The 13337-nt window shown below is 39.0% G+C and overlaps 1 protein-coding gene across 3 annotated transcripts in view; it reads right to left on the bottom strand.

Annotated features, from left to right (window-relative positions):
- POU6F2 (POU class 6 homeobox 2) overlaps window positions 1-13337 on the bottom strand; it is a 303523-nt gene that overhangs the window by 57710 nt on the left and 232476 nt on the right. For all 3 annotated transcript variants that reach the window (XR_010308035.1, XM_064169525.1, XM_064169526.1), the window contains exon 6: window positions 5173-5319. Coding sequence is in view for 2 of the 3 variants with exons in the window: in XM_064169525.1 (XP_064025595.1) it covers window positions 5173-5319 (147 nt within the window). In the remaining variant the exon portion in view is untranslated. The remainder of the gene's footprint in view (window positions 1-5172; window positions 5320-13337) is intronic.

Here is a 13337-nt window from a genome sequence, read left to right as displayed (position 1 = left end):
GAACAGCTATAGAGTTGAACAGGAGAAATAACAAAAAAAAAAGCACTGTATGTTAGTCCCTTTGGTCGTAGCTCTACACAGTGATACCATTGTTACTGACCAGGTAGTTTGGTGATTTAGCAGAAACAGTGTCAATGCCTGCAAAGGTGTACATTTCAATATTAGAATAGCAGACTTCTGTTTAACTGAATAGTCGGCTGAAATGAAACCAAAAAAGTTTATACAGAACCAAACACTAAGGGCTTGCCACACAGTTTTTCCTCACCTCTTTGACTAAACAGCATTAAGAAAAAAATATTTTCGTTTGGAGGGCAGACAACCTCAGCTGAACACCACCAGAATAGAAAGAAATGCTACAATTGCCTTTTTTCTACACCATTTTGTAATTAGCTCGCTCTCCAAAAGAAGGCAATGGCCTTGTCCATGGGATTAGAGTAGTTCAGGCACTGTGACCTATCCTATATTTTCTAGTTGTGGCCTTGGCCACTTTAAGACAAGACAGCAGCTATGCTTAGAATTAATTCTAAGCAGTGCTTCTTACTAGTTCAGAAAAGAGTAGTCACAGCAGATGGTGACAGTAACAGTGCCTGCATGTACACAGGTAACGTTTGGGAAGCTGGAAATTTCCTTTGGGTCGAAAGATACTTTGGTACTTTCCAAGCCAGTCCACAATGAGGACAACCCTGTTTTATAAAATTCCCTTCCCTGTTTTTATTGCACATGACATATTACATTGTACTGTGCAGTCTGTGGTGACGAGAAAGTCCCTGCTTATTTAATTGTGATCCTTCAACGAATTTGAAAGGGAGCTCTTTATTTCCATTTCTGTAATTTACTAGTTCTTTAGCTGATGATTTTATTAACTCTTGTATTTGAGAACTGATGCTTAACAAAAAAAGAAGAAGGGAAAAAAAGGCCCTTGGCAGTATTGTGAAGGCCTGGAACTGAATAATGCACTTTAATAATGAGGGATAGAGCTATGGCTTTTGCTGATGGCTGTGACCGGCTCTGTGACCTGATTATGTCGCAGAGTGTCAGCAGCTGAGACACTACAAAAGGGAGCGCATCCCATCAAATCTATCTCCATTGTAATCACTCGCACTGCTGAGAGGCTTGTTAGGAGCAGGGAATCCATCAGGCCTCATTAGCACCATTTACCATCAAGAAGCTCAAAGAGCAAACGTGTACCCTCTCATCAGAATAATGAGAACCAAAGTACTCCTATTATCTAATTGGATCAACAATGCCTTTCTCTCTGTTTAGTTTCCTGAGCTACTTGTGAACTACAGCTCTCAAAAATTAGTTCTTTTTTGGTTAATCACCAGGGTGGAGCTGTGCTCCGTGGTTTTCATATATGGAAGGTTTTCACAGCTCAAGAGCGAGGCATGGGCACAACGAAGCCTTAGTTCCACCAAGGACGGTCTTAGACTACATTGATGCCACCCCAATTAAATTCACTATTTGGTTAAATTACATCACACTTACTTAAGTTTCCCTATTAGCTAATAGGGAAAAGAATCCATTGCCCTCCTTTACCACAATTGCATAATGCAAATGAACACATTTCATGATTTCCAAATGCAACCTTTTTCACTCTTTATAGCAAAACCCTACTTTGCAATTGATGAATTAGGATGTATTTTTTTCCTGTTAGACAGCTCCCATCTTTTCAAGAAAAGGAACTAAACTAACCTGTTAAAATCTCTTTGGGCCTGTTAAAGTCAACAGATTTCTGTCAATGCAACCAATAACAATTAAGCACTATGGGATAGCCAAAGCAGGAAGAAACTGTTAAAAGAAGCTCTTAGGGAAACCAGAGCATCAACCACGGTTCCATATTTCTGTGGTTTATCACCTTACAAAGATTAAGGAGACATCCAAAATACAGACCTCTTGTACTTAATAGGCACAGCAAAATCCACTCAAAACTACTCAAATTTTGTGTTATTTGCAATAACAGAGTGAGAAAGAGAACTATCTGGTTGTTACATCTCTGAAGAATCCAAGTGCAGCAATAGTACTAGGATCCTACTAAGAGTGCAGGATGAAGCTGAGCGGGTGAGCAGCTTCTCTTTGAAATCAGCATATCTACTGACAGTGTAGAATCTACCAACTGTGCTCCCCTGGCTTTTAAATTTAAGATATGAAAGCCTAGTCCTGCAAACGCTTCCTAGAAAGTGCTGAGGGCAAACAGAATATCAACCACGTTACACGGGCCAATTGCTCTTCATAATATGCCTCTGAAAATGAAAATTTGATTTAGAGTTCTCTACCTGTACTATTTGAAATTAATCAGGTGATGTAATCTTATTATTCCAATGGGTTAGATGTCTTTGCTACAGTGGTCTTGGGGAGCTGTGCCAATATGCCTCATAATGCTATCCAAAGTGAAAAAAAAAATAAAGAAACCCCATGCTGTAATTGCGAATCCAATGATAAAACCAATAACAAACATGATATAGAAATTATTGTTAATCTAGTTTTATTATTGTGATTGTAAGAACTCCTAGGACTGCTGGGAATTAAGGCTGTGCCATATGTAATTGAAAAGATCATTTCCCTAAATTTGCCATAGGATCTTGGATTTGACCTACAGCTTAATGTCCCCAGGGATTACTGATCACCATATATTTAGCTAGACAGATGGACCTGTACAAGCCCTGAATTTCTCTAACAGAAGCAGTGCATAATTACAACGATTGCACATACAAGTGGTCTAGGAAGTCACCCAGCCTTACATTTGCAGGAGTGAATTTTAGGTGTCACACTTGTGATTCTTTGCAAGGGGCAGTTTTCAGAGGGCAGGTTCTTAATATATGATGGAAATCTGACTCCTCAATGAGTTCAATCTAATAATTTAGAAACAGGTATCCTAAATCAGCATTCACTTTGACTTCCAATTGTGAAGCAACGTGCCTTTCAGTTCTTGCTCAGTTGCTATACTTTATTAATTTGCAGGAAACACTATTTTAATTCCTGCAAAGGAGTTTAATTACACCGAGTAGTTCTGTTCTGTAAACAGATAGCTTCAGAACTGTACTCTAAGCAAAATGGTTTTATGCTGAATCCCATAAAAACGGGTGCTATATTACAAGCTTATTATCAATATTTATCTATATTGTGGCATTGTCTGCAGCAGTGATTATAAAACCAAGGCACATTTATAAAAACAAGTAATAAAAAGACAGCCCTTATTTAAAAGGGCTAGGCAAACAGATAGATTCTGTAATTTCAGGCAACAATAGGGAAGATTCTTCCTTTCTTTTTTCCCTTTCTCTACAACCTGTGGAATTATTGGACTTCACATTATGTGTGGAATAAAAAAGACTCAGCCTGAGGGAATCTATAGTTTCATTCAGTGATATTCTCACAATAGTGTTTTTTTTTAAAACCACACAATGAATGACCACACTTCTCTTATGGTAGGGAAAAGGCAAAACAATCAAAAACTAGTCCAGGTTTATGTCTGCAGCTCTTACGATGAGCATCTTGGGTGCCAAGTGACTCGTGTGACTGGTGATTGTGGACCAGTTCTGGAGCACAGACAGAAACAAGCAAGCTTCTAGGTTGGAGATGATCTGACTATGAGTTATAGGTATTATAACCAACTTTTCTTCCAAACCAATACTCCATCCCTCCAGAAATCTTAATAGGCTTTTGAGAGCCTCCATTTAAAGCTGGCTGCATAAAATGATCCTTTGATGAAAAGGGATTGAAACAAGGGTTAAAGTAGACATTGAAAGGTTATTGTAGAGGGCACATTGTTCATACAATCCTCCTTTAATATGTGTGGTGTGCACCTGCGATAAGATGATTCATTAGATAAGGCCTCACTTTGACAAGCTCCATCGTTCAACCCTCGGGGTAGTGATGGAACAATTCTGCACCCACCCAGTAAATATAACAAGGTCAGCATTTTTTTTTCCCTGGGACTTGGATGGTGATAGTGAAGCTCAGGATGCATCTTTGTTTATATGTTATGCTAAAAAACCAAACCCAAAACAAAAGCTGAGGGCTCCTCTAAAGTGTTTCCTTTTCTTTTTTCATGGGCCAAAAGAAAGAAATGTCACACTGTGCCAACTACACATGGCAATAGAAAACTACCAGGAAAAAAACCTGCTCCTTCTGTTTTGGTTTTTGTAGGAGTAGAAACCAAACTCTAGATTCACACATCACCCAAGCTGCATCATTTAATGAAATGCTTACCCACAGTGCTTATGTGGATGTTAGGCCCTGGTATCACCCTATGCCCAATTTGTAGCATTTAGAACAATCACATTCAAATTACTCAGCTACCAGCTCTAGTCATAAGTTATAGTGACAGATTTGTTGCACTGACTTTATGTGAAACAAGTAGTAGTGTTAATTTAAGTCCTAGGAAATGTAATAAAGAATGACAGTGGCCACAATCTGAAAGCTACTTAGGCATGCTGCATCGATAGAATTATTTTTATATAGCTGGATTCAGAGGCATATCCTTCTGTACCCTACTGAGACTGAAATTGAAATAGCTTGCAATGCATATACAGCTCCCAGCCCTGGGTAACATGCACACTCTCTTTTAGACACACCAGAAACATTGTTCAAGTTTCCATTTGGAAAATTTTCTTGGAGGCAAATGTTTCTCCCAGATTTCCATTACAGACAATAAGCAAGTAAGTAAGCCACCCAGTTAAACCCATCCCAGACACTTCATTGCAAATTAAGTTGTACTCCTTTGCTTAAAGCACTTAATACCTTTTTAGAAGTGAAGTAATACAGACATGCTTCAATCTGCACAAAAAGTGTAGTCTGTGTAGCAGAGTGTCACTTTGCTATAGTTCTCTGTTACGAGGCATATATAGGAGGAAGAAGACAGCTGGTGTGTTTGCTTAGAATTACAGGGGTGCTAGGCTTTTAAGATACCGAAGTATTGCATGATTGTGATCTTGTCACAAAGCTGAATTAAAATAAGACAAACTCTAATCCTTTCCTGGCTTGAAACCACTTTCTAACAGCTTCTAACTTCCTTCCAGTTCTCAAGAGTTCCCATTTCTTACCTTGTCTGGCAAATCAATATTTATTTATCTTCAATATGTGCACTTTTAAATTGATGTCATACAAGCGGAACTCATTTTTGTCCCAAGATCAGCCTGCCATCAGAATTCACTGTTTGCTTCATCTTCTACTCACCTGTCCTTGTGCATTAGTAACGAGTTGACCTGTGACCCCTTGAAGACTGGAGAGGGCATTGCCAAAGGCCTGGGAGCTTGCTATTGAGCCCATGGCTGCTGCTGCTGCAGCCGCTGCTGCTTGACTTGCTAATGGATTATTAACCAGCTGAAAAAAGAAAGAAAAGATCATGGTAAACCCCCTGATAAGCACAGAAACACCGAGTGCTAACTGGGTAACACAAACGTGACTATGCTAATGTCTACTCCAAGAACTTGAGTAGTTTGCAGAGGTCCTTATTTTTGTGGCTTTGGTGGTTTTGAGCATGAGTGGTTTTAAAAAAGCCAGAGAAAATTCCATGTTAATACTGAAGGCTAAAACTCTATCTCTTCTTTAATATAGTTAAAAAAACCATTTTATCATCCTTGCTTTTTTTTTTGGCTGGTTGTTTGTTGTTTGGTTTTGTTTTGGATTATACTTGATGCCTTTCTTTAAGCTGAATGTGCTAATGCCACAGGTGTGGCAGCCTAATCCTACTGTAAATAGCAGTCAGTGAAAGATCAGTGTTCGACTTGAAAGGGATATTTACTTGGGGATATTCAGAAGAGAGACTATTTTACTAATGACCCCAGAAAGGAGAAGAACCTGCAGATCCTTTTAATTTGTACCATTAAGGAATTGATCTCAACATCTGGGTAAGTCACAGCATTTTATTCATTTTGGTCAGTACAAATTGACTAAAAATTCAAAATTCATTTTCACAACATGATACTGAGCAAGTTACTGCTTTTCAGCTGCAAATGATTAACTGCACGACTCGTAAATGTTCCCCAAATGAGTTGCCCCACCCATTTCAGTCCTACCTGAGTGGGATTTATTAATCATAGGACACAGTCATGGTTTTCACCTTAGGAGGCTGGGGACACCACAAAGGGACACTCTCATCAAACATACAAAATAGATGTTCCTCTGTCAGAGCCAGATGTCCTCTAGGGGATGGTCTCTTCCCCTGATTATTATCAAGGGATCACAGGATGTTAGGTGTTGGAAAGGATCTCCAGAGGTTGAGTCCAACTCCTTTGCCAGAGCAGGACCGTAATCTGGTGCAGGTCACACAGGAATGCATCCAGACAGGTCTTGAAAGTCTGCAGAGGAGGAGACTCCACACCCTCTCTGGGGGGCTCCATGCCCTTTACAGTAAAGAAGTTCTTCCTCAATTTGAGGTGTAAGTTCCTGTGCTGTAGTTTATAAACTTTACATTTTCTCATCCTTTACTGAGAAAGGACAAACTCTGATTTGAGAACACATGGATGAAAATTTGAGAAAAAATTAAAACCAAAACGCTGGGAGTCATCATCTCTGGGACAGTTGTCCTGAGAACAATCAAACAGGCTGAAAATGTACTTCAGAGTGATTTTCCCCTCTATGAATCATTGCATTTTAGCAGAGATTGAAAAATGCACACCAGCAGAGTAAAATAGTTTGAGGGAAAAAAAATGTCAGGGGGCAGGAAAGACTTTTTTTCTTAGGCTGAGGTGAAAAGGCTGAAGCTAACTCAGAAAACCTTAATATTTGAGCTGTGATTAATAGGAGTTCTAAGTCCTCAGATGACAAGTAAATTATCAATCCTATAGAAATGGAGGGTCACAGACTCTCCTGGTAAGGGATGTACTCTACAGACAGGCTTGGCTTCAGAATAGGTTATAAAAAATTAATCAGTGATTAGTAGATATTTTAAGCAGGTTACAGATATGAGTAGTGTGTATGTTATAGGTGTTTAGAAGCTCATCAGTAGAAGAAGTCAGATATGGTTATAATCTATGCTTATAAGAAACCTACTAGTCTGTTGGATGTTGCAAATTCTACAACAATTGATTGGTCATACATTAAAACATTGATTAATCATTCATTAGCCCTTCATGAAGTATTTATAAATGGAACCTTGATATAAAGTGTTGCCTAAAGGGGCACCTTGGGCACATCCAATCCCTCTAGAAATTGTAAAGTAAATAACTAAATAGAGATTAGTAGCAATACTGGACAGAAAAGATGACATTGTTGGAGGAAATACTTTGATTTGGAAAAAAATAGTGATATGAATCTCCAAAACCAGTTTGTGCCATCTCACAGCAAGATAATCAAGCAGGAATAAAACACAAGGGGTGAATCTGCAATGACTGCTTGGTTAGCAGTCCTGATGAGCTGTGAAGAGAGGGGAGATGGGTAGAAAGACCAAGGCAAAGCTCAATCCACCCGGGTGCGTATAGCAAGAGTGTTTCCACTGACTGCACAAGACGTGATCCAAATGCGGTTGTGTGCACTCTTCAGTGCCTGAGATGGCGGTGCCTGAGTGTGGCAGTGTCATGCTGAGTAATGGTACAGATGAATTTGTCACTTTACTACTCAAAACAGTGACATTTCTTTATTGTCCAGATCAGGACCCGGTAAACACTGCTTCTCTCCACAGTAGTTCATGGGCAGCACTGGGACTTAGAGGAGTGCTCTTGTAGACATAAGTATGTGAAGAAAGGGGCAGCAGTAAAAGTGTAAGACTTTCATAAAAGCCCTTCTGCAATCTTATTAGGAACCCACAGATTACTGCAGCTATAATCCTACAGCATCTGACTTACAGGTATAAAAGATAACATTTTGCACAGTACCTGACCCCAGCTAATAAACTACTCTCCTTGCTATAGTTTATGGCTTTGGTTGCCTATAGGAACAGTTACTTGGGATGCACAAGCGAGCTTGTGAATCTAGAAACTGTGAAGAGTTAAAATCTTCTAAAAATCAGACTATCACTTCCAACAATCTCCTTTCCATTTTACTTGCTCCAGTTTTCAAAACCAGCACTATTTTCAAATCCAACAATAAAATTTAATTACAACAAACCCTGGAGACACTCAGGATTGCTTTTAGTTGCATCACAGAGATAAGCTACTTATTAAAACTGATGGCAGAAGCTATGATATGCATAGGTACCCTGGGTAGTACCACGGTCCAGGAAAAATGACAGTGAATGGGCCAACTCATAGGGTAAGAGACTTCCAAGCACATATAAAAACATCCCCACCTATTCATAAGTCTGATTAAAAATGAGAAGATGCATTTTTCTTTTGAGTGCTTTCAGAAGCTGTTGACTGCAAGTTACACTCTGCTAAACCGACCCCTTTTATATTGTGTGCAAACTGAGGATGGAGAAAAAAAAGCAACTCGTTTCATTATGTCCAGACACTGAGGTAACTCCTATCACATTATTACATCTGGCTTTTATTTAAAAGGTATAATCTCTGACTTGAGAGGTTTAACCCATTTCTCAGCGCAGGTCGGATCCCTGAGAACACTTACTGGAAAGAATAGAAGTGTGTTATGAAAGGCATCTTCCCATTTTGTTTCTGCATGTAAATAATGATTTAATTTGGAAGGCTGAGACATTTGGAGCTCTCAATTCAAGTGCCTAAATTTCTGCTCCCTCTCAAAACACCAGCCATAGCAGCAGGTAATAGTGATCTTAGTTTAAAGTGACAGAGCAGCCCTCTAAAGGTTGCCTCCACTAATGATATGATTATATGGGGAACGAAACTTTATGAGGAAGAATTTTGTAATAACAGAGTAGCCTCAGTACATTTTTCTGACTTCCCAAGGCTTGACTTCTAAAGAAAAAACATACAGAAGTTGTTCTGTTCTAACTCCACGTAAAGTAGGAGCCATTCTACTGCAGCAAGCACAGCTCACACAAATAAAACTAACTGGTAAAGTGGTGGAGGATGAAAGAGGCACTAACAATAACTGAAAATTGTGAGCTGTGAAGTTCCTAGGGTTAAGAAACAGTCTTAAAGAATACAAAATTCCAGAGATGTGTGGCATAGTCCATGCTGCAAGCAGCTTTCCTGTGAGCTGCAAATACTTTCTTCATCTGTAAGAAGACACTTTTTCTCTCTCTTTTTTTTTTTTTTTTAAGCAAAGCTACCTTAGTGGCTGAGTGAATTTGCTGTGAGAAACTGATCAAGCATTGGTGTATTGTGGAATACAAGCTGGGATTTGACAGCCTACACAGTAATTCCACTTTTCTCTATAAAGGGCATATCTTACTTAACCTTCATTGCCCTGCTCTGCAAACCAAAGAGCCAGGTTTATTCATTACAATATGACTCATTCAACAAATAGAAAGGAAAAGGCCCAAACTGTTTGACTGATGGAAAGCCAAGGCATTTCAGGATGTCAGAGCTTAATATGAAAAAATGGAGCTGTAAGGTGAAAGGTAAGGTCGCTTTATCTAGTCTCAGCACAACAATAAAGTTAGGTCTTGTGTGCTCTCTAAAAGACTTGTGGGAGAGGCTGAGAGTGGAGGTACACTGTCTGAATGCAGCAATGGAGAACAGAGGGACATGTGGAATAACAGCAGGCATAACTTCATTTTACAAAGTAGTATTGGTGTTTTTCAGGAAGGCTGTTTAAAAAAAATCACATTTCTGGATATCTCCTAGAGATTAAATTAGTGTAGAAAAGCAGTATATTTGATTAGGGACCAACAAATCCTCAGCCTCTTACGTTCTCAGACAATCCTTTCTGTAGGAAGCATTACATTACCAGATCAGCTACTGGGAGTGTGTCTAACCACTGCTTTTCAAGGGGAACCAGACAAACCCTTTGGTTTGAAGAACAACTCTGAAAGTTGAGAAGAATGAAGCAATAGTGCTCAATCAAAAACACATAGTATTTTTTCTATCCAAACTATGTGAAAATGATCAGAGAAAGGAAACTTACTTTAGTATGGCATTTGCTTTTGCAGAAATTTTTAACTAAGAATTTGTGACTTTTATCTGTGCTTATATTATGAGAGAATTGCATGTTAAAATCCAGTGGGTTTTATTCCTAATGTTTTTCACAGTGGCTTATGAGACAGATTCTGGGTAGTAGTCCCTTGCTCTTAATGGAAAAAGACTTTCAAAATGAGCACAGGCTTCTGAGAATAGTCTGGTGTCTTGTTCATGACCACCATTGAATCTGCATTGGATGTGGAAGGCAAAGTTTTGGTAGTGGGGAAACTGCAGAGAAGAATGAAAAAGCAAAGAGTGAACACAAGAAAGGAAACATCAAGGTCAGAGAAATGATGAGGTGCTCCACAGCACAACGTGTATCCCCACTGTAGCTCTCAGAGGACCCCACACTGTAGAAGATAGGCATTTCCTGGTAAGAACTGTGATCAGTGGAGAGCCCACTCAAGACCTGGCTTAAGAGTGATGAGGAAGCAGCAGCAGAGAGGAACTGTTATGGACAGATTGTAGCCTCTTGTGCTGCCTTGAGTAGAGGATCTGGGATTGAATGAGTGAAGTTAGGTTTGGGAGAGGGGTAAAGGAAGCTGTTCTACTATTTGCCTTTTTGTTTCTCACTAGCTGAATCTATTTAAACTAAAGTTAATTACATCCAAGTCAAGTCTGTTTTCCCATGACATTGACTAGTAACTTGTCTCTCTGTCTTGACCCACAAGCTTTCTCATCCTGTTTACTCCCTCATCCCACTGAGGCAGCAAATGAGTTGCTAAAAGCTAACCCACCATACTATCCCATTCCAGTAACTGTAGGTTAGGTCTAGCAACAACAACACACAAGTGTCTTTGACACCTTGAAGTCATAGAATTAGAACATTCTGATCTAGATACCCACAACCTTGGTTTCTTAACATGAATGAACTGACAAAGAAGTTATAGAATTATAAAATCAACCAGGTTGGAAGAGACCTCCAAAATCACCCAGTCCAACCTAGCACCCAGCCCCATCTGATCAACCAGACCATGGTACCAAGTGCCTCATCCACTCCTCTCCTGGTTTTCCTTTTATTTTTCCTTGGAAGTCCCTAGTAGCTCTTCTGACAAATTCTTTACATAGTATTAATGCTTACATTCTTATTGTCTTTAATATGCACATATATGTTGTACCAATTTGATAGCTCCTCAGACCTATGTTGAGTCTCAAAATCCCTGAAGTAATTTAAAAAAAAGATGCTGGCAATACTGCTTCAACTTCCTCTGAGGTTAAAACCTACATATCACAGCCTTGAGTGCCAGTTATCAACAATAAGAAGACCACCTAGCATTTACATAGAATTTTGCAGCCAAATTTTTCAACTGTGGGTGCCTGAGGTCTGATGGTTTATTTTAGCTTTAGAATCTTAAGCAAAAGGAAGTCAAATTTCAAGAAGTCTGAATGTGAAGATCTCAAGAAGGACAAAAGAGACTACAGAGGCACCATCAAATGAAGGAAGTTAATATTATTCCAAAAGATACTATGATCTGATTCTAGAATGTTTATTCTGGAAACCCTACATGGTTTAGCTATGGCTTAGAGGCTTTTTTTTTTTGCCCCTCCCCTCCCTTCTGTTTAGTTAATGTAATGGGATAATTACAACATTTAGCTTCTATAAATGAACAACAAGGTAAAATGTCTAATAAAATGGTTGTCACAGAGTCCAATCATGCATAACTCTTTGAAGGCATGCCTGAGCAGGCACATGTTTGAAGCAAATCCCAAATTATGACAAAAAAAATGATCTGCCAACATTTGTTTTTCATCCAGCGCTCAGATATGACCAACCCATACACTATGCACTGCAGTTACACTGCAGACCCATGCAGTAATGTCTGGTTATTTCAAAATTGCACTGGTCTGTGTTTGCAAATGGTTGTAGATGGTAAGGGTCCCAAACTGGCTGCTCAGAGCCATTTCAGTCTATGTACACATATCAGAAATTATGTGCAGAATACAGCGTAGAGGCAGGGACATGGGAATATCTGAAAGGCCTCACTTGCCAGGGATGCTTAAAATATCTGGTTCTCACAGATACTTAATCTGCTCATTATATACATTTATTGTGGCTGAGCTATTTGCTGTCTAAATCTATGCTGAATTTTCTATCAGGAGTAAGTACTGATAGTGGTATCACTGATGTGACATGACTTGATTTGATGCAAAGTGACGCGACCTGAGGTGATGGGAAGCATGCAGCGCTCACGTACGCCGTGATATGACATGGATAAAGGAGGATGCACAACAGTTCTCACGATGGCTTTGTAAGCAAGGTGCTGCTGGTCAAACTGGAACCAGCCTAAATAAACAACAATTGCAATTAACAACAACAACAAAAGGTATATTTTTCATAGTGGTCAAACAGATATCATTCCCAGCTTTCTAGGACCAAACTGCTTGAGACATGAACAAAGAAGAACACATTAGGGCACAGGCAAGGAGTGGAAACTATCCTTGCCATTTTTGTTACTGCTCTATTAGTGACAGATACAAAAGAGAGGAAAGGAGCTAGAGGAAAGAGTCCCTGTGTGCGCCTATTCCAACAAGATAAACCAAATTCAAGGTGTCAGCATTTCTGAAGCTGGGTCTTCTATGTTTACCAAAAGGAAGAGTGAATACATTTAAATATATGAAATATATTTAAATATATTAATTAAATATATTAAATATATTAAGTCATAGCATGTATAATATTAGTATATATTATATATGCTATTAAATATAATTAGTACATTTAGATATACATAATTACAAGGGGTAGCTGACTTGTAGTTTTAGTAGCAGGTCAGTACTTAAGGACTACCTGCAGGCTCTTGTCCCCTTGGCTCCTGGCTGTCCACCTTTTTAACTTATATGGATCTGGAACATTTCATACTTATAAGCCTTTCCACTTGCTGTTCCAGATTTTAATTAAACAGAGCAATCTTAGTTTAGTCTTGTTACCTACTTTTGTGTTTCCAGTCTCTTGGTTTAGTCTTGTTACCTACTTCTGTGTTTCCAGTCTCTAAAATATCTAAAACTGTTTATTTTATGCATGATGTAAACAGACTGTAAACAGATCACCTCCTCTGGCCTGATGAAGTTTTGCATCACTACTAATCATAAATTTTAGTGGTTCCCAAAAAAAGAGGAAAGAGTACTGAAAAAAATCATCTGACTTTGCTAATTCTGAAGTAGTTCCTGTGTGTGGCAAGAATGAAAGCAAAAAGCATCTCCTAAACTTTCCGAAAGGGGCTACAACTCCACTCATTTCAGTTTAATTAGTTCCTCGGCTCCTGTGCTTGTTTATTCTAGAATGATTTATCTGGCTTCTGAAAGATGCTTTCCCCACAAGAAAAATGGTTACTTCTGGGCTCCTTTGCTGCAAAAAAACCCAAACTC

This window comes from Pogoniulus pusillus, chromosome 32 (genome assembly GCF_015220805.1).
Source record: "Pogoniulus pusillus isolate bPogPus1 chromosome 32, bPogPus1.pri, whole genome shotgun sequence".
In the NCBI taxonomy this organism is placed as follows: Eukaryota; Metazoa; Chordata; class Aves; order Piciformes; family Lybiidae; genus Pogoniulus; species Pogoniulus pusillus.
The sequence above is the reverse complement of the archived record's forward strand: the minus strand, read 5'-3'. Positions and strand labels throughout refer to the sequence as shown.